General features: G+C 41.0%; 2 protein-coding genes across 18 annotated transcripts in view; one reads left to right on the plus strand and one right to left on the minus strand.

Annotated features, from left to right (window-relative positions):
• The window catches only part of CUL2 (cullin 2), a 120,992-nt gene extending 120,084 nt beyond the window's left edge, over positions 1 to 908 (minus strand). The window contains exon 1 of the mRNA XM_059911691.1: positions 212 to 908. The gene's annotated coding sequence lies outside the window, so the exon portion shown is untranslated. The remainder of the gene's footprint in view (positions 1 to 211) is intronic.
• A 339-nt stretch (positions 909 to 1,247) lies between these two features.
• The window catches only part of CREM (cAMP responsive element modulator), a 66,767-nt gene continuing 46,093 nt past the window's right edge, over positions 1,248 to 21,921 (plus strand). For 11 of the 17 annotated variants that reach the window (XM_059911815.1, XM_059911710.1, XM_059911725.1 and 8 more), the window contains exons 1-2: positions 9,266 to 9,359; positions 19,081 to 19,204. In XM_059911815.1, the coding sequence (XP_059767798.1) occupies positions 9,316 to 9,359; positions 19,081 to 19,204 (168 nt within the window). In that variant the 5' untranslated portion in view covers positions 9,266 to 9,315. Of the gene's footprint in view, positions 1,266 to 1,397; positions 1,486 to 9,265; positions 9,360 to 19,080; positions 19,205 to 21,921 lie in introns of those variants that run through there. The other 6 variants (XM_059911766.1, XM_059911756.1, XM_059911699.1 and 3 more) reach the window with 5 other exon arrangements.

Consider the following 21,921-nt stretch of genomic DNA (forward strand, 5'->3'; position numbering starts at 1 on the left):
TTACTTACTAATAAATATTCTGTGACAGCCCTACCTCAGCACACACACAAAAGGACTTGGTTAATTTTTAAATTTAACTTTTTCATTAGTTTCTTAGTGTTCCTCATTAAGAAATTCATTCTTACGAGGAGGTGGAGACAGGCATCATCTATCGCCTCGGAAGGAGGAATTTCAAAACTCTGCCAATGTGAAAAGGAGGACGTGAACTTACCAGGTGTTTATCCTCTTATCTCCGCTAGTACGCATTACAGCTGCCAGTAGTTCGGATTGGCCGTAAGCCAGCACTGAACAGTTCAGGATTTTCCCCTACTGGGAGAACTCCACTGGGATTCTAGTATTTCACAAAGCTGCCCTTCTCCACCTGCACTACGTGGATTATGCTTTTATTTTCTTTACTCAGCAACTTTTCAAGTAGTGTCCTTGACGGCGGTTCTCGGCGTGACCCACTCCTGAGAACCGAAGGTCGGGCGTTGGGTCACCGTTATAACCGGCTTCCTGGTGTACAACAGAAGACCGTTCTACCGGACGGAGCCGCCCCTCTTACTGGAAAGCCCCGCGTTTCCAGCTGGACGAAAACGAAATTCTCCCCTCTTCCAGGCGGGGGCTTTTGCTTGTTACCAAAAAGCCTTTCTCTCCTCTGTCACATCACCAAGTGGGGACCCCGCTGTGTCTCCGTGACACTGACGCACAGACAGGGTCGCCGGGGGTTGGCAGCGGGCGCGGCTTCCGGGCCTCGCGGCCGGCGGCGTTAAGGTGGGGTCCGCAGGATGCGCTCGCGGGCCTCGGCTGGCAGCTGGGGACGCCCCTAGGTGAAGCGACTTCCACTCAGGCCACCGCCGCAACCTCGGATAGTTCACTTTCCAATCGATTGGCTTCCGGGAGCAGGGGCCGCAGGACAGCTTCCGGTTTCCCCGCCCGCCCCTTAGGCCCCGCCCCCGACGCGGTCTTCCTCCCCACCCAGCCTATTTCCTCCTCCCGGCCTCGCCCCTGGCCCCTCCTCCCCCGTTCTCAGACCCGACTCCTTCTCGTCCCCCACCCTCAGGCCCCGCCCCCAGCCACGCTCCTCCTCTACATCCTAAGGCCCCGACCTCCTCCTCCCCCACCTCAGACCCCGCCCCCAGTCCACCCTCAGCTCCGCCCCTCAACCCCCCTCTCCCGCCCCGTTCCATTCAATTGTTGGATTGTCAGCGCCGCACTCCCTCCGGCGGCCGGCAGGGGGCGGGGTTCGAGCGTGGATTCACCCGGCGTCCCCCGGGCAGGGGCAGGTGCGGCGCGGAGCTGGGCGGGTGAGCGGGCGGACGCGAGGCCGCGGGCGGGCGGCTGCGACGCTGCGTTGGGTCGCGCTCGGCGGGGAGGCCGCGGTGGCCGCATCAGTGCTGACGTGGGGCGACGTGGGCCGGCGCCGGTCCCGGTGGGGCTCGTCGTCCCACCTCCTCGCGTCCGTAAGCAGTGACGAGGCCCGCTACGTAAATCGCTTCGCGGCGGGTAAGTGGCGCGCCGGCCGGCGGGGCCAGCGGAGCCTGAGGCGGGGGCGCCGGAGCGGGGGCAGGGCGGAACGGTTAGCCCCGGCCGCCCCCGCTGTTTGCCCCGCGCACCCGGCGGGCGCTTTCCGAGGGGCCACTTCTCCGGCTCCGAGGGAGGGGAGGCCGCCGGACAGGCGGGCGACGTGGCTCCGTCCTCTCCCGTCGCTCGCCAGAGCCGCCGCCTCCCGGTCCTCGCGGCCCGAGACCGAGCGAGCGGGGCGCTGCCGCGGCGCTGCTGGAAGGCGCGCCGCCCTTGTTCCCCGCGTCCCCTTTGCGCCAGGACCAGCCAGCCTGGCAAGGCCCCCGGAGCCGGAGCGCGAACTGAGAGGGACGCGCGTCCTCGGACGTCTTCCCCGCGGTCCCCGCCGGGACCCGGACCCGGTCCCGAGTGTGAGCCTCTCACGCTCCCTGCGCGGCTCGGGAAGGGGCGGCCGGCCGGCCGAGGTCAGAGCGATGCTGACCCGCGGGACCAGCCTCGGTCCGCACTGGAGGCCCTGTAACCGGGCGGCTCACCGGAGCAGCTTCCGAACAACTTTTCCTTTCCTGCCTAATTCGCCAGGCTGCTGGGAGTGCAGCCACCCTCCTTGGAAACAAACCCAAACCGAGATGCGCAGGGCTAGAGGTCCAATGTGAAGATTGTGTTAGATTACATGAATAATTCGTGTTCTCTAGTTTTTTCCCTGTGGGTACCATGTTTTTCTCCTGGTCTCGATCCTACTTTTGGATAACAAGCTGCTTTCCCTTCAAAGTCGTAGTCTTTGAAACTTTGAACTTAAAGGAACTTTTTTCCCCCAAAGAAAGGCAAATTGCAAACAATGTGTTTTGGCCAACTTATTCTAAGTATTAAGATACTGATGTTTAAAAAGCTGCTTATTGATCCAAACGCAGCTTTTCAATGGATTTGATCCTGGATGAGTAAACACTGAAAGCATTGTCATGTTAAGCGTTGGTAATGACAAACATTTTTGGTGCATCTGTAAATAGTTCAGTGTAAGCAAATGCTTGCCTAGTGACCGGCTGTTCAACCTGGAGTCGCTTTAGTGAGTGTGAAGTTGTAATTACACGGATGTTTTGTGTACACATTTTATAAGAGTGTATGAATAAATTTTTATTGAATGTGTAAACACAAAGGAGCTCTTTAGTCTTTTTGTTTTCACATTGTCCCAGCAGTTTACTGAAATTGGGTGAGTTTAACAAACTCCAGACTCCATAGACTACTCTAATTTCCTATTAGGGCAAATCACTGCATGATTAAAATATGAAATCATGTTTAAAATTATGCACATTTCATGAAAAGTAGGGAAGAGTTTCAGGTTGTTAACATACGTAAGGAATCCTGACTGAATCTTTACCAGTATAGACGTATATTCCTGATCCTGTTTTCCCCAACCTGGTATTGTCTACAGGTTAATATTCGGCCAGAAAAGTAAGTCAGGTTTATTGTTGAAGTGGGTAGTCTATTGGAAAGTGCTCAAATGTCTTGTCCCATTTAGGTAGACTTTTAAACATAAAACTGAACAATGCAAACACTTAACAGTTGAACCATTGATGTTTTGACACGCAATCAGTATTGGTCATTAAGGAAATAAACCTGAAATGTCTTTGAATTCTGTTAAGTATTTCTACTTATTGAACTGATGTCGACATATATAAAAGTCAACTTTGATAATAGTAATGTGTGCATTGAATACAATTTCAGTATTATCAGTACAAGTATATACATTGTAAAAATATAGATTTCAAGGAAAGTGTTTCTCATCCATTATACATATGTAGAAGTAAACATTTAAAATCATTTTGTTAATTTCATTTTAAAGAGCACAGGGTATTTAAAATACTTTTCACCATGGGAATCACACAATAAAGAGTGCCCTGTTCTTAAAAGTAAATCTCTCATTCATGGGTTTTCTTTTAATGATGCTGTAGGATATCCAGTAGCCAATAAGGGAGAATGAAGAGGAAAACCTAAGGATGACATTAGCTGGGATTTATCTTAATATTACTCATGAAGACAAGCCGAGTCTTATTGGTATAATACAGTTATAGCAATTTTTTTTAATAAGCATTTAATACTTAGTTATTATTAATGATACTCCATTTTTTAAAAAAATATTAATTAACCTATTTATTTAGGCTGTGTTGGGTCTTCGTTTCTGTGCGAGGGCTTTCACCAGCTGCGGCAAGCGGGGGCCACTCTTCATCGTGGTGCGCGGGCCTCTCACCACCGCGGCCCCTCCCGCTGCGGAGCACAGGCTCCAGACGCGCAGGCCCAGCAATTGTGGCCCACGGGCCCAGCCGCTCCGCGGCATGTGGGCTCCTCCCAGACCAGGGCTCGAACCCGCGTCCCCTGCATCGGCAGGCAGACTCCCAACCACTGCGCCACCAGGGAAGCCCAGTTATAGCAATTTTTAAAAATATCTAGTTTGCAAATCTTGACTGACCTTCCCAGGAGTGTTATGGGAAATTACTGGCAAGGTATATGTGAAACAATTTTGAGGGAAGGCATGAGCTAGTAGGTTATTTAGGACTGTTTAAATAACTCTCTCAATGGTGAAGAAGGACGCTTGCCTCCAAGAAAACCTTACTATCAACTTTTTGTGAGGCTCTTTTGAAGTCTCTCAGTTCTCCCCAAATGGGAAGCATCTTCATGCATACTTTCTGAACAGAAAAGTACAACCAGACCAATCAAATGTCAAAATGAAACCCTGTGAAATTTTAACAGTGGGGTTCATGTGATTCTGACATTGTTTACTTTTGAGAATTCCAGAAAACAAACTCAGTTTCTTCAAGGTTATCTTAGTGAACTTTTTGTTTTTGTTTTTTTAACTTAGCAGACTTAAAATTAGACCATCCTAACTCAGAATGTCAGATGTCATAGAGTTTTGTTCATATTCTCAAACATCCTCTTTTTTTTCCATTGGTAGCACAAAAATTATTTTTTTGCCTAGAAATGCTTAGGAATTTATATCCTAGCATTGATTATGATGAAAGCTTCCAGCTCTGGAATTGGAGCAACTATATATCACGCATAAAGACACTTGGGATGCTTTTGCACCTCTTAAAATTGATGGAGGAGTTAAATTTAACTTATTTAGGCATGTTTCTACACTTAGATACTAGTTTTGTTCATATACACAAGATAGGACCAACCTAGGTAAGTATAATAACATTGAAATTCGTTTCTGTGAACCTTAGCTAATTCCAGTGTCTTATATACTCTTTCCCAGATTTGCTAGTTAGTAGTCGATGCAGCTGTACTTTATGTGTAGATAAATGTTTTGAAATGTACTTAAAGTGCAGTAATGGAGTGTTCTGTTGAAAGAAAAGCCCTACAATGATTAGCCAAGCAAATAACTTCCCCAGTAGATTGAAAGTTATGTTTCCCTTCATGAAATGGGGCGGGGGCTCGGCAGGGCGGGGTGTGTTTGGAGAGGTGGAGATAGGCCATGACTATTTGAATTTCATTTTTCATTTCCTCCTTAGCAGAGGATTCTGCTGTTCATTGACTGAAATAGATGAAAGCAGGCACCAGGTGGGGAATGAACTGAAAAAGAGATGCTTGAATAGTTAATCCTTTGGTGATTTTAGTAAAGAGTTTAGATTTCTTAAATAATAATGGGTACCTGAAACAATTAAACTGGAGTGGCCTTGAATCTGTATTAGAATGCTGCCTGATTTTCTGTATGATTCATATTCTAAATAGTAAAGGCAGTATTTACAAGTGTTTCAAATAATTATTTAGAAGAACTGTTCCTGGCCACTTCTGTTTTTACACAAAAGTGTAAAAATTGTTATTTGAAAGTTATTCTAACTTTACTTCACAAAGATTACAAAACTTTGAAAGTGGCATGATTTCCTGTTACTACTGTATTGCTTTGTTTTTCCTGTACTCATCTCCTTCACCTAAAATGCATAATAACCATAGGCTCATCCCTGTCAACTTCACATACGTGACATTTTGTAATTACAGTTGACTCTTGAACAACGTGGGAGTTAGGGGCGCCGACTGCTGCTCAGTTGAACATCCCTGTATAACTTTTGACTCCCCCAAAACTTAACTACTAATAGCCTGCTGTTGACCAGAAGCCTTACCAATAACGTACACAGTCAATTAAAACATGTTTTGTATGTTATATGTATTATATACTGTATTCTCACAGTAAAGTAAGCGAGAGAAAAGAAAATGGTATTAAGAAAATCATAAGGAAGAGAAATACATTTACAGTCCTGTACTGTATTTATCAATACCATAAGTTCATGAGATGAATCATTTGTCTGTACCTACATCAGTATTGTCATGTGATACAAAACACTGCAGATGTAATATGTATTACTGACACTTGACATCAAAATGAAAAGATAATGTGAAAAAGAAATCTGTATTTATTTATAGGTATAACAATTCATACATTAATAGTGAAGAAGCAGCAATATGATTGCCTAGTGTAATTGATACGATTGCGTCACGGTAGCCTAGCCCAAACACTAATGAATGAATCATTGTAGAAATTTATGGCATACAGTATTACAGTCATATTCATAATACAGTATTGGAAACATTGTTATGTTTTTTTAAAAAAAACCACTTACCTGTGATGATAGCTGATTTGCAGTTCCTCCAATTATGAGAGAGAGGAATACTGTACGGTAATGTAGTTCTTTGAAAGCAAAGTTATAAAACAGTAAGAAAGCTAACACATTATTTTATATTAAATATCACCTTATACCTGTGTAAGGATAGACTAGTATCTACATATATTTTACACTTTCATGACATACCTTTTTCTTAATTTTTTCAATAATTATAGGCTATGAGTTTCATCTGTGAGTTTTTTCAAATTATTGGAAATCTCCAAAAAATTTTCCAATATTTTTATTTATTTATTTATTTATTTTTATTTATTTTTGCTGCGTCGGGTCTTAGTTGCGGCACGCAGGACCTTTGTTGAGCTGTACTGGATCTATCGTTGTGGCGCGTGGGCTTCTCTCTAGTTGCGGCATGTGGGTTTTCTCTCTCTAGTTGTGGTGTGTGGGCTTAGTTGCCCCCAATGACATGTGGGAGCTTATTTCCCTGACTAGGGATCGAACCCGTGTCCCCTGCATTGGAAGGCGGATGCTTTACCACTGGACTACCAGGGAAGTCCCTCCAATATATTGATTGAAAAGAATTCACATATAAGTGGACCCATACTGTTTCAAACCTGTGTTGTTCAAGGGTCAACTGTACTTCTCCTAGCTAGCCTGCCTTTTCCCAGTTTCTTAATTGACTTGGTTGAGGAGGACCAGCTTTACAATATAAACTTCATATTCTTCTCCTACTTTCTTTCAAACCTTACTTGCTGTTGCTACTTAAATCATAGTTAACCTCTGAGGATCTTCTACTTTCCCAAAGAGCTAAAACCTTTCTTCATCCAGAACTCAAGAAACAGATTATACTTTTCTGTGTTCTTTCTCTTCCTGCTTCCGTTAGAGGTGTACTACCCTTTATTCCACGTTCTTTTCTTTTTGTTTTGACCGTGCTAATTGCAGTGGGGTCTTTATTTTGCCTTTCTTGCAAAAACCATAGCTAATAAGTGGTAGAACTCAGGTTAACGCCCAGATCAACCTCCAGTGCCACGCTGTTTATATCGCACACTGCTATGCTACGACCACTAGACCGTGTTGCCACCTCAGGAACTGGGGACAAGGGAAGTGGGGAATGAAGAGAGAGGACTCCTGGATAGGGTGGCTGAGCCAATGGTGATGTCACTCCCCAATCGAGATAAAAGTACAGCAGGAGGTGAGATGCAGAGCAAGGGAGTTGAGGTTAGTTTTAAACATATTAGACTTGAGGATCTCTGAAGAAACCGTGAAGAGATGTCGAATAGGCAGATACATACAGGCTAGAGCTCAGGAGAGAGAGGTCCAGGCTGGAGGTGAGATTTGAGACACATCAAGGCGGGATGAGGCAGCATAGGGGGAGAGTGTGGAGGTGTTTGTGACTGGAAGCCTGGGAATACCAGTACTTAAAGAGTGGGCCAAAGGAGACTAAGGCGAAGGACTGGATAACTTGGAAGGGGAAACATGAACGTGGTGTCCTGAAGAGTTCAAGGAGGGCGAAATTTGGGGAGTAGGAAATGCTGTAGGCATGTTAAGGAAGATAGGGACTAAAGATCATTCTTGAAGATTTGGCAAGCAGGCGATCAATCAGTGATGACTTCTTAGAGAGTAGTTGGAATGAAATAATTCTCTGATAAGCCTGAGTCAGGATCAGGTTTATCTGATGGTCATTATTCTGTTGTGAGGCTAGTCATTTGCTCTCTTGATGTCTTGTGACGGGGTGGCAGGAAGCTGAGACTGTCTTCGATGCTGGCAGCCTCTGGGAAGAGGAAATGGGTGGCTGTTCCCAGACTTCACCAAATACCTTTTTTTCCTTTTTGAGTTCTAAACCATAATGTATTACTTACTAAGAAATTAAACCAAAGAATATGGTATTTCCAGGAGAAATCGGGAGTTACTTCTCTCTTCTTATATGGTGCCGTGCTCATCATTATTATTCAGATAATATTATCATTATTCCTTGTTTAAACATCTGTCTCCCTCATTAGAAACCAAGCTGCTGGAGATCAGGGACATCTTGTTATCTGTGTCTTGGTGCCAAGCACAAGGGCTGGGGTATCTTGGGTGCCAATCACTGTTTAATAAATCAGTAGCCCCTGCCCTCATGGTTACACAGTTGTTATGGAAGATAAGATGTCCTCACGTAAAATGCCAGTGTAATATAACACAGGATAAGGTTTAATCTGAAGGAATGTCACCATCCTTGTTTCTTGTTCATGTTGTAGGTTGCCTGGTTCAAGTGCCTTACCTTTCCTCAGTGTCCCTATGGTCGGGTGGGGGCAGGTGGTAACAGTAACCATTGTCCTGGTGCCCGTAGTAAGTTGCAGCACACCTGACTGCTGACTCAGTTTCCAAATTGGGTGGGAGGGTGTGACATCATTTTAGAGGGACCACTTAGGAGGGAACCCCGGAAATAGCATGTTTGTTGCCAAGCACCTCTGTTGCTGGCATAGACGCCTGGAAGGAACTTAGGGATGCGGGTGTTGGTCCTTTCAAATCTAAAACAAATTGAGGGCTACTGCTCTCCTTTTGTCTTTTTCTTTGCCAACTTTACTTCATTCAGCATGTCAAATGTGTATTTTAAAGAGATATTAGTAAAAAAAAAAAAAGGGGTTTAATTGCTAGAATGTCTAAAACAGCTTTTTTAATGGATTAAAGGCTATCAGAGGAGATTTTAAAGGAACGGTTACTATTTTGTTTGCAGTTAAAATTCTTTGACAAAACCCAGTTTTGAAGTTAAGGTAAATGAAAAATAGTTGACAAATTTGTTTCAGTGGAATGAAATTTGAGAAAATGATAGATTCATTCAGTTTATTAAGTGATTATTATTTTAAAATAGAGCTGATACTTATGAGCGATTTGTAGTGTGTGTGAAATGATTTAGGCAGCACTGCACTCTCTTCAGTGGAAAATGATAAGTAGCACATGATTTAATTTTTTTTGAATTTTTTCCTAAGAAGATAAGGAAATTGAATAGAAGTAAGTTTGAAAAAAATACGGAGTTGTTTTCACCTTTCTGTGCTGTTTTTTGTTTTATGGAAATTAGCGTATTCTGGGGTATTCTGGTGTAGTTTTGAGAGATTTTAATTTTTTTAAAATAAAATCTTACGATCTGCCAACTCGACATTATAATTTTACTGCAGGGTAAAGAAGAAAACGAAGGAGCAAAGCATTGATTACAAATGTCTTAATAATGAGCAAATGTGGCAGGAAAAAATATATTAAAACAAATCTAAGGTAGGTGGATATATTATTTTTCTATTCTTTTGAAAGTTCTACTTAGAGAGCTTAAAGTTAAAATGATGGACAAATTAATGGTGTATATCTATGTACCATACATATTTGTGTGTATGTGTGTATGTATATATACACATTATAATAAAAAATACAATAATATGTACCCAAATTGCTCAGCTACTCAATTAGGGAGTTTCTCTTCCACCATGTGCTGTGTGAGGCAATGCAGAGGATAGGTGGACATTCACGGGCAGCTCATTCTAAGCGCTGGCCTTTCCAGTCAGAAAGGAGATTGTACTTAAGGATGTGGACAGAGTTTTCGTTTTCCTGCTTACACTTGTACCTGAAGTTGTAAAACAGAGGGAAGTCTCTACCAGCGTTTTACAGAAATCCAAATATTATTTTTCAGGTTTTCTTTTAGTTATTATCAGAGACATTCTGGTTCATCAATTGGATCTAGCGTCAAAAAGAAAATGAATTTTCTTTGACAGTTTTGGTAAAACTATTTAAAAATAGATAATAGAAACAACTTTAATAATTTTTCCTTTTGCTGCTGGATCCTATTTTTAAAAGAGGTGAAAATTTTTACAAGGGTAGATATAGTTGCTCTGCAGTGTAATTTGTCTTTGCAAATTGGATACAACTAAGTAAGATTTTAGAAGTTAGTAGTTCATTGTACACTTTAATTATAATGAGGAAACTGCCTTTATCTTATTTTTCATTTAGATATTTTTGGTCTGTATTCCTTTTCTTTGTTCCTATCTTTTAAGAACACTTTCCTGGGTACTTATGATAGCATTTCTTTAAAATGTTTTTCCTTTTTCTTCTGGTTTTTTCTTCTATTTAAATATCTTGTGTGTTCTTGAAACATAGGTATGCTGAAATAACTTTGGTCATTAATTACCTCAATATTTCTATAATTGTAAATATCATTTTTACAGATATATTCCTTTGTATTCATTTCTTGAATGTATATTATACAAATCATATACAGACAGTACTATACTGTTTGTTGTAGTTCAGTATTTTGGGGAGTTTTTGCAGTATGACATAGATGTTCTACTAAAGGCCTGGAAAATAACAGAGTAAGCAAACAAATACAATTCTACCCCCCACCCCTAAAAGTAGTTCACCCTGGAAGTCTTTGAAAATTGTGCTACTGAATGGATCCTATTCTTTTAAAACATTAGTTAATTAACATTTATTAAACTGAATCCCAATATATTCAGAAAATATTGGGATAACATTTACTTTTCTGTTGAGGAAAATGGTTTGCCAATAATATAAAAAAGATTTCAGAAGAAATATTTAGCTTTCATAAGAAAAGAATGTTGCTACTTCCATTAATCGTTTATAAGTTTAAATATGCCCATTTTAGCAAATCCTTATCTGTTCTTTAGAATTGTAGAACTGAATATTTGCCAGTATTTTGCTTACTGTTAGCTTATGGTGCTTAATGGACTTTTTAATTTGTTTTAGTTTTTTTAATTGTTTATCTCATATGTTTTTATTTTTAAATATTCTGTAATTTATATTTCCTAATTGGTCTTTTTCTGTCTAATTTGGATTTGTTAAGGTTAAAATATTACATAATTAATTAATTTATAGGTTATTGATACTAGTATAACTATGATTAAAATTTGTTACAAAAAAATTTGTTACAAAAAGTGAGATTTGTGGGAAAATATTGTATGTACATCTCTTTAATTTTCACTATAAAGTACGTAAGTGAACAATACAAGATTAAAATGGATCTTTCTCTTACACTTTTTAAATAAATTCCATCGGGACTACTGAGGCTGACTTACAGATGTTAGTGTTGATGTACATCATTTCCAGCTGAGGTCTGGGTCCTGTATTTCCTGCTGAGTTAGTGTTTGAAAATACCCAGTACAGTGCCTGACCCATGTTGAGCACTTAAATGTTAATTGAATCTTTGGCCCTGAGTCCTGGCCTGGGTTGGTTTTTAGTGGGTTTAGGAGGTGGTACTGGAGAACAGTTGGATATAGATCAGCAGAATGAACTTAGTTGAAAATGACAGGGTGTGTAAATTGGTAGTGCTGACCTTACTCTTCTGTAGATGATTTTTAACTTCAAATAAATTGATTTAGTATCAAACTTTTACTGAATGACATGTACTGGGCACTGTACGAGGCAGTCCAGGAGAATAAAATGGGATAAGATTAGAGTCTCTACATCCTAGTGGGAAAGACAAAGCATATCTGAATGAAGATTGTGACAACAGTTGCAGCATAGTCAAAAGCACAGCATTTTTTAAGATGTGTCTACACGGGACTACTGCTCAGGGCACTGGCTGTGGAAGGACCCCTGAGGTCACAGTCACAAGACCTCTTGTTCACCCTCTATCATGCAGGTTGTTGTGTGCTCTGTAGAAAGTCACTTAATCTCTCTGAACCTTATTTTTATCATTTTAGTAACACCTAACAGTTGCATAGTCTTCCAGAACAGTTGATTAATTGGCTTATTTAACGATCATGGTAGATTCTGTACTAGGCGCTGGGAATACATTGAAATCTAAGATGTGGTCTCTGTTGCACACACTGTGCTAGTACTTTGTGGACAGATGTGGTATATGCTAGACAAGTGCTGAAATGGAGGGGATTGCACAAGATGCTTCGGGAACTCCGAACAGAGTAATTGTGCCCAAGGCTATTAGAATAGGCTTTGAAAGATGGTGTCCTTGAGCCATGCTTTGAAGAACGAGTAGAAATGTGCCTGTTGGACAGAGAAGGAGTGAAGGGCATCCCAGGAACAGGGAAGAGCAGATATAAAAGATTAGAACTGGGGGAATAAGATGTGTATTTGACCAAAAAATGGCTCATAAGGAGGCTGGAATGCAGAGTGTGGGAAGGAATGGGGTGACTGGAGATGAGGCTGTAAAGATAAAATGAGGTCACATTGTGAAAGAAATTGAATGGCAGTTTGGTTTGGTAATTGAGAATATGAACTTTGGAAAAAGACCTTAGTTCGAAACCTGGCTTTGCCACTCAGTACCTTTGTGGTAAAATCAGATTCTTCACCTCTTTATGTCTCCTTTTCCTCACCTCTAAAAGAAGAACTAGCTATATTGCCCTTATATAGTTAAGAATGAAAATTAGTAGGCATTTACCACATGGTAAGCACTTGACAAACGGTAGTTGTAGTTATGATTATTGTGAGAAGTTTGAGTTTTATCCTGTAGTCAATAGTAAGCTCCTGAAGAGTTTTAAGCAGAAATATGTTTCAAAAGGATAACTGTTGGCAGGACAGTGGTGGCAGAGAAGAGGACTGAATTGTTCTTTAGAAGGTAGAATCATCCCACCTGGTGATGATGCTGTAGGGAATGAAAGGGAGAGGGTTTCAGGGATGACACTCAGGTTTCCACTGGAGCAGATGGATGGAAGGTGGGGCCCCATTTCCTGAGGTAAGAAACTCAGAGAAGGAACATGTTTGTGGAGGAAGAAAAGGAGTTAGTTTTGGACCCATTGAGTTTGAGGTACCTGCAGGACATCTATTTGGAGATGTTAAATAGGCACTTGGATATATGATTCTGGAATTCAAGAGAGACCTCTGGGCCAGAGATCTAGATTTGAGAGTCATAAGCTTAAAGCTGGTGCTTGAATCTAGAGAAATGGATGATATTACACAGGGGGAGAGATTTGAGAGTGAGGCCAGAAGGCTAACCAGAGTCCTGAAGAATGCAGTGTTGAAGGTTAACACCGAGTAGGAGAAGGAATTGGCAAAGGAGCTTGTGGAGAAATTGTCAGAGAATCAGATGAGAGCAGAAAATCAGTATCGTGACCTCAAGATAGAGTCCAAGAAGGGAGATGTCAGCAGTTTTGAGTGCTGCTGAGGGATCAAACAAGATAGGACTTAAAATGAATATTGGATTCAGTGACTGAGATAGATTACCCTTACTAGAGAAGTCTTAGTGAGGCAGAAGCCAGTTTGGGGTTGTCTGGGAGTAGGTGGGAGGTGAAGAAATGGAGATAGTGTTGGCAGTTCTTTAAAGTAGCTTAGCAGTGAGAGGAAGAAGAGAGGTTTGAGAGAGCAGCTAGAGAATGACTTCTGGTTCAGTGGTTGTGTGTGTGTGTGTGTGTGTGTGTGTGTGTGTGTGGTTGGGGAGACTTGAACAAGCTTAAATCTTGGCAGGAGGAAGCCATTGGGGAGGGCAGAGGGTAATTGTTAGTGTAATGCCCCCATAGCCTAATGAAGAGGGATCCCAAGGACAGACAGGAATTTAAGTCTGGGGAGTTGGAAGCAAGGGAAAATGCAGGTGTAGATGTAAGTGGATTTGTTGATTTGGTGGCAGGAAGTTGAGGGGGTTCTCATCTGAAACAGGAGGCAAGGTCTCACATGGAATGTGATAGTAGGTGAGCTCAGGGATTTGAGAAGAGGGAGACTTGAAACAGTAACAGAGAATGGGAGAGTAAGCTTCCAGGGAAGCAGTAAGATTGCTGCTTATTTGAGGTTGAAAACTGGATTCAGTAGCCTTAATAATATTCTGTTTTTTAATTTTGTTCAGTATTATTCATTGGTGCAGGCATAGAGGAGACAGAATTGGTTTTATCTGAGATTGGTATTTACTAAGCAGATAAAACAGAAGGAAAAGGGACAAGGGAATTTATGGTATTGGGAAACAACAGTTAAAATGAGAAACTATGGATTCTAAGCTGAGTAGGACGGGATGTGAAGAAAGGAGGAGGCTGACTGAAAGGGAGAAAGTAGTGGTCTGGAGATCAGTGTGGTGGAAATACAGGTGTGATGGGAGTAATTGAGGGTGGGTGTGAGCTGGGAGGATAGGATATTGGTAGAGTGGGATGTCAGAATTAATTATTTCAGAGGTGGAGCAGTTTTGGACACTGACAAGGTCCAGTGTACGGCCAGCCCCTCAAGTAGAAGGTTGTAGGGGAGGGAAGAAAGTCATTAAACTGAGGCATCAGGGTGAGGGATAGGTCCTTTGTTTTGAGGGTGGAACATAACACAGAATGGTGGAGAGGAAAGCTTTTTTAAGTCAGGTGCCAAAGTCTTCAGTGTCAATCCTTGAAAGTAGAAACTGATGATTATCACATGGATGAGTAGTATAGGATGGTACACCCAATTACCCTGAGGCTCCGTGGACAAGAGTCTTTATGAAGGAGCAGAGGAAGCACAGCTGGGAAATAGTGGGGATCAGTGAGGATGCCAAGTCAACATTGGGATCTTGATTCAGTGTGGGAAGACAAACAGCTCCCTCTTGAGCGGGGGTGTGGGGTGCTTTGGGAGTTCCAGACAGCACATTGCAAAGGCTTCGGAGGAGAACAGGAGCGAGCAACTGTCTTATGGGGGGAAAGGAAGCACTGGTTATGAGAGTGAAAATGAAATGTGGGAGGAGCTTGTATCTTTGACAGTGGCTGGGGAAACCAGAATGTGAGATGTTAATGGATATGATTCTGGCATAGGTGAAGGGGCATTGCAGTTTCGTCATGGCTTACAGGGGACCTTACTGTGATGTGTGAGTGGATGGTAGCAGTCGTGAGGTGCAGCAGTGCAGTTGTGAGGTGCAGCAGTGCAGCTGCTTGGTCCAGTGCTGGGATAGGAGGTTAGTGGATGATGCCAAGTGTGGCAGGGAGGATGAACGGGGGGAGGGGGGGAGGGTGGTGCTGCTAACCTTCCATTTCTGCCTTTCTTCACTAGGAGGCTCAGGGCCTCATGGCATCCTGATCTGGCTGGTATTTAGCTATATGGGTTTTTGGGTAGTTGGTGTGGTACTGACTCACGGACACATGATTCTAACTTTGGAGCTTGAATGGATAGTGATACTCTTGACTGAAAGAAGGAATATAAGGGAAGGGATAGGTGTCTGTGAAGACTCCAGGTTAAGATGCTCACTAGGAGGGGGAAGCACAAATACAGATTTGGGAATCAAATGCATACAGGATTGAGGAAGCCATAGTATGTAGACTGAAAAAAGTAAAAGGGCAAAGGATTGAACTCTGGGGAATACCCAGGAAAAAAAGAGAACAGTGAACGTGAGTGCATGAAATAGTGTGTATAAAACACTTTCATGTGTAAAACATTTTGAAATGTTTAATAACTTATGAAGTCTTTCATTATATCTCAAAAAACAACTCCTGAATAGCTTAAGTTTACCTTTTTAAGCATTAGTGCTTTTTTTGGTGGGAGTCTTCCTAAATTCTATTATGTATACTCCTCTTTCCTTAAATTATACAAAGTATAATTATTTTCTTTCTTAATGACTCAGGATAGTTATTGTAAATATCAGTTATTGAATTTTAACTCATAAATTCTTCAATTTCCTGAATATAAAGAACTAGGAGACTTTACCCTGTATGGGCCCAAATTGTTACACACTTGGAATTCCTTTTTTTTAAAATAATTTTTAAAAATTTTATTAAAGTATAGTTGATGTACAATATTATATAAGTTACAGGTGTACAAATATAGTGATTCACAATCTTTAAAGGTTCTACTCCATTTTTACTTATTATAAAATATTGGCTATATTTCTTGTGTTGTACAGTATATCATTGTAGCTTATTTTGTACCTAATAGTTTGTACCTCTTAATCCCCTACCCCTGTGCTGTCCCTCCCCCTTCCCTCTTCCCACTGGTAACCACTAGTTTGTTCAATATATCTGTGAGTCTGTTTCTTTTTTGTTATATTCACTAATTTGTTGTATTTTTTAGATTCCACATATAAGTGATATCATGGAGTATTTGTCTTTCTCTGTCTGACTGATTTCACTTAACATAATACCCTCCAAGTCCATCCATGTTATTGCAAATGGCAAAATTCCATTTTTTATGGCTGAGTAGTATTACCCTGTGTATATAGACCACATCTTGTTTAGCCACTCATCTGTTGATGGGCACTTAGGTTGCTTCCATATCTTGGCAGTTGTAAACAGTGCTGCTCTGAACATTGGGGTGCATGTGTCTTTTCGAATTAGTGCGGGGGGTTGGATATACACCCAGTAGAGGGATTGCTGGGTCGTGTGGCAGCTCTCTTTTGAGTGTTCTGAGGACCCTCCATGCTGTTCTCAAGATGGCTGCACCAACTTACATTCCCACCCACAGTCACACTTGGAATTCTTGACCTGTTTATTATATTCTGTATATTTTCTCCTCCCCTTACCCTATTTCCAGCTGTCACTTCTTATATCCAGTATGTTTAGAAACCAGATAAATGAGAATTGTATTTAAAATTAAATTGAATGGATTTAGAGTACCAACTAGGTACTCCTCATTTTAGAAGTTTCAGTTTACGAACTTTGGGCCATTTGTTTTGCCTGTTAACAGGTAACTGTTGGTTATTGTCTCGTTCTTGACTGAATTCTAAGATATCAAATAGTTGAAACGTTGTACAGTATAGATGCTGAAGGACCTAGAGTAGAGGAGCATCTGAGTGGCGTGGACATTTCTTCTCTCCAGAGTATTAAAAGCAGTTCTTAATCTGGTTCCCCACAGCCTTTCTGGCCATATTTCCACCTGTCTGCTCTGCCTCTTCCCCCCTAGATGTAGATAGGCTCCCCGAGGGCTCCCCCACGCCTCACCAGATTCCCTGCTACAGTCGGCTACTCTGTTTTCCAGACATGCTCCGTATTTTCCTTCCTCTCATGGTCCTCCTGTCCTTTTCTACCTGGTGAAATGCTTCTCATCCTTCAGTATACAACTCATACGGCCCCATCCTCAGGCCGACTTCAACATTCCTTCCTGTGTTTTCCAAAGCATTTCGTACATAACATCCTTCACACAATTTAAGTGTTCATTACTGGTCTAACTGATAGAATTTACCAATAAGCTAAGTTTTTCTCAAATTTTAATATATGTCAGAATCTCTAGGATATAAAAAATCAGACCCCTCAGAAAGTTTGAATCAGTAGATTTGGGGTTGAGTCTGGGAATCTGCCTTTTTTTTGTCTTTACAAGTATATTTGTTAATTCTGATACAGGTTGTGCGAGGACAATACTTTGAGAAACCAAGGCCCAAGTGGTGAATGATTTCCTTCAGGGCAAGGATTGTGACTTAACTTTTGTATTCTCAGGGCCTGTCATGTATTGTAGATGGTGCTAAAGGAATGTTTCTGAAGTGGGGAAGGCCTTTCAGCGTGTAATGTTTGAGTGGAGACTCAAGTTCTTGGCAGAGCCTAAAGAGAGCTTTTAATAATGGTGTAAGAAATAGCATAAGACAACATTTCTCAAGTTCTTCCAAAAACACTTCTGCTAGGACTTGCTTTGTGGGAAGAGGGTCTAGGGGAGTCAGATACTTTTGGAAAATGCTGCCTATTGGATCTGCACCCTCCACCCTTCTCAAGTCACACTGAAATATTCAAGCTTCTGAGAAAGTTCTGCAGCAAAGAAACCCTTTTAATCCCAGATATTTCAAACTCTAACTAAGCGTTTCCCCCTTACACTCTTTTCTCAGATAATACCTTTTCATATCCTGCAGAATTGAATGTTCTAGGTATTCTCTTTGGGAACTGCTCACAGCAAAAGTAGAACCCCAGGAATTGGCAGTTTTTGCAGGGAGATGGCCTCTACTTACCTAGAATTGGAGAGTCCATGCTGGGAAATAATAAGAAAAGAGATAAAGGAATTGGGGAATGTTGAGGGAAAGACATTTTTTCATAGTAGACTCTAGATTTTTATTTTTATAATTGCTCTGAATTGTCATGTTCAGTTGTAAGTATTAAAATGTCTGAATAGGGAGAAGTAATTCTAGGTGTAGTATAGACTGTAGTAGACAGCTTTGAGAACAGAAGACTTGGATTCAGGTAATGTTTGTTGAAATGCAAAAGAAGGTATTAAGTAGATGAAGGATCTGTAGGATCTGGTTACTAATTAAATCTGGGAAAAAAGATCTGGACATTTCAATTCAAAGTTCTAAGTTACCTGCATACTTTTTGGATATATATTTAGACTACTAAGGTGAAAAAAACACACTATATTATTGACAACTGAAAAGATGTACAATAGCAGGGAGTAGTTCCTATAAGTTTTTAAAATTTGATTTTGCTTATTTTGTTTGTATTTTATATTTTCTAGTAGTAGGGTAACATTATAATATGGTTTACCATCTATCTAGAAAGAGTCTGTATAGAAATCATTAACTTAAATTGAAATTATAGGCAAAAATATTATTGCATAAGTTTTTCCTGGAAAAATTAGATTCTCCTCTTTAAGTAAAGGGAGAGCTGCAAGACAAGTGGTCAACTCTGAGTGATTCAGTTTAACAGGCTTATTTATTAGAAACTACTTAGTGCTGACAAAGCAGACACATCTTTATATCGTAACACATTTAATTTAGACAGTGTGGAAGTTCTTTCATATTACATCATAATGTAAAGCAGGTTTATTAGGCCGTGAGAGTCATAGAATATTTAAGCTTCATGTAAAATATAAAACCTAACTTTATCACTAATTTATGCTAGAGGGCTTAAAATAATTATCAAGGAGGCTTTATTATAAGATTAAAAATTTTTTTAAATAAACTAATTCCATGGAACATTTTGTAGTGCTCCCTTGGTAATGTTCATACCCAGTGAGCAGAGAAGGTGCCTTTAAGTTTGGAGAGTTAGGACTCTGCCACTGAGTCTCTTTCTTGAAAATATAAAGTAGTACAATTGGATGATAGAAATGAAAATCAATCAGAAAGCCAAGTGAAAACAGGTATTTCAGATAGGGCCTTAATACTTCTTCCTTTTTATTGTCTTTCCAGACAAATGACCATGGAAACAATTGACTCTCAGCAGGATGGAAGTATACCAGATTCTGTGGCAGAGAGCGAATCTGCTCACATGCAGATGCAGACTGGTCAAAATTCAATCCCCACTTTAGCTCAGGTAAACTTAATGCAGGCAACAGGCAGGCACCAATGAAAATTAGCCTGTATGGGAATGAGAATTGTGTGCAGATTCTGTTTTCTTGCAGTTGGTCTTAAGTTTCCCCTATTCCCCGGTTATCAGCCATTCTTACTGATTTGACTTCGAAGAGAAGATACGTTTTTGAATTACTTTTGCATTGTAACAGACACTATGTAAAGGAAAAACAAAACCCCCTCCATAGTATATAATCCTCAATTTATTATTCGAGAAGGTCAGTAATTCCACATTGAAATATTCAGTAGTTTTATATTCTTAGCTATAAAGATGGCAGAAATCTTGCCATTTGTCCAGTGTATATTTGGTTTAATCTTTACTTTCTTTTTAGTTAGGTCTTAGACTGAATTAGTTTCATTTAGAGACCACCGATATGAGTTAGTGTTTGTTTTTCAGCTCTTAACTTTATTTCTAGGTATCTATAAAAATATGTAGTAAAAACAATCATATTTATTTAGTTCATCAAATACTTACTGAATCCTTCCTGTATCTAGGCGCTATTCTAGATGTGTGGGGTATGTATCTCCTGGCCTTGACATCTCACGGTTTAGTGGGGTAGAGGTGTTTGAGGGGTAATTCTCGCTGTGTAAGAAGTATTGTGGGGTGAGAGGGGGATGCAAGAGGGAGGGGATATGGGGTATATGTATACATATAGCTGATTCACTTTGTTGTACAGCGGAAACTAACACAACATTGTAAAGCAATTATAGTCCAATAAAGATGTTAAAAAAAAAAAAATGAAGTACTGTGAGATGCTACATAGGATTGATTGAGGCGTGCAGAGGGGGAGCAGCCAGTTGACCAGGAGTGCTTTGTAGAGGATTTTACTTTTGAGCTGGACACAAAGCGTGAGTAGAGGTTGACGGGTGGAGGAGAGGGAAGCATATTCTAGGCCAGGGAAGAATGTACAGAGGCACAAAGGCAGAGGATGGGGGTGGGAGCTGCAGGCGTTGAGGCCAAGTGGAGCCGCTTGTCTGGCCTGGGAAGTTGAGCTGGTCAGGGTAAGCAGACGGTGGTAAACATTTGGGAGCGTAGACCATCCTGTGTTCTAAATGTTCCTGAGACGTTTTCCAGTGTTCACTGTGTTTAAGACACCAGTGACTGTGTGCGGGTTGGATGGGGACGTCAGCGAGCTGGGAGCGGGTCAGGGGGCGGGGGTGGACACCATTTGAGTGGCATCATGGTGATGTGGGGTGCGAGCAGTGGAGACTCCTGCAGTATCCTGAAGGGAGAATAGAAAGGACCAGATGGCTGCCTGGAGAGCCCTCGGGAGCGCCAGGCACCTCCTGGGTTGTCTCCGGCCAGACTGGCTCCTTTGAGGCCTCTATTTTCCCAAGACACCCATGCACCCAGCCTGCTTTTCTTTCCTCTTTCAAGTTCCCGACACCCACTTGCTCCCTGGGGTTTTCTCCTCACAAGTGCTTTGTGGAGCTACATCTCCATGGCAACACCCATCTTTGTTACCCCGGAAAACAGGCATTCAGACGTTTGCTATTTTTTAAGAAAGCAGCCTTTTTCTTATTAAAAAAATACATGTTCATTGTACAGAATTGACAAAATGTGTATTATTTTGAAGAAGAAAATTAAAGCTAACTATAGTCTTAACATCCAGAAATTTAATTGTTAGCATTTTGGTGTTTATCCTTTAGTCTTTTTGTCTGTGAAAATAGAAGAGAATGCACATATATCTTTTGGTGAATTTGGGGTGTTCTAGAGTTTTTATAACTATGATTCTTGGTCTCTAATTCTGCCCTTTTGCTGAAGTGGTAGTTGAAAGCAAATCTTCCTTCTGCCGCCACTTCTCTCCCTTTAGGTACTGGTTTCCTGTCCTCCACACATGCAGTTTCCTCCGGCCTTCTGGGCCTGCACAGTCAAAACAACAGATCTCCATTGTCTAACAGTGATAGTTGGCAGTTCTGAGGATCTTCAGCCTGGGTGACACCCAGCCCTGTGAGCCTCAGTCAGAAGTTGCTAAAGAGGTCAAGTAATATGAAGTCCAAAAAATAACCTTGGATTTATGAGGTTTTGGAATTGAATAGGAGTCCAGTAAACAGAAACCTAGCTTTATTAGTAGGTTAGAGAATAAATAAGAGGGAGAGGAAATCAGAAGTATAGATTCTTCAAGAAGTTTTTCTGTGAAATAATAGACGAAGATGGGTCTGTGAAACAAAGGAGTGAGAACTGGGGTGTGAGAAAGCTGGGAGTGTTTGAAGGGGGAGATAGAGACTTGTGAGAAGCCTGAATCACAGAACTAGAAAAAGGCTGTGGTTTACATTTACAATGTTTATTACGTCCTTAAAAATCTCAAATATATCAAATGTTGATAGTCATTAAATCTGGATAGCAAGTTCATAGACCTGCTATGTTATTCTGTTTTCTCTGTATTTAAAATAGTTGATCAAAAAATAAATTATGGTTTTTGTCTTTCACATACTAGGAATGTTAAGAGATTAAGAAGAAATCTGTATGCTGAGTCATTGATTCTCTTGGTTAACTAAGAGTTCTCCTCCATGGATATGAGGCCATAAATCCTCTATGGATCATGATATTTTGCAGAATTAGGACACAGTTCTTAGCAGTCAAAATTTTCTAAACGTAATTATTAATTTAGATTCTTGTGATGCGTGAAGCTGTTTATTTATGACTATTCATTATTATTATGCAATATTATATAATAGAAG

Source organism: Balaenoptera ricei, chromosome 2 (assembly GCF_028023285.1).
Source record: "Balaenoptera ricei isolate mBalRic1 chromosome 2, mBalRic1.hap2, whole genome shotgun sequence".
NCBI classification, from domain to species: domain Eukaryota; kingdom Metazoa; phylum Chordata; class Mammalia; order Artiodactyla; family Balaenopteridae; genus Balaenoptera; species Balaenoptera ricei.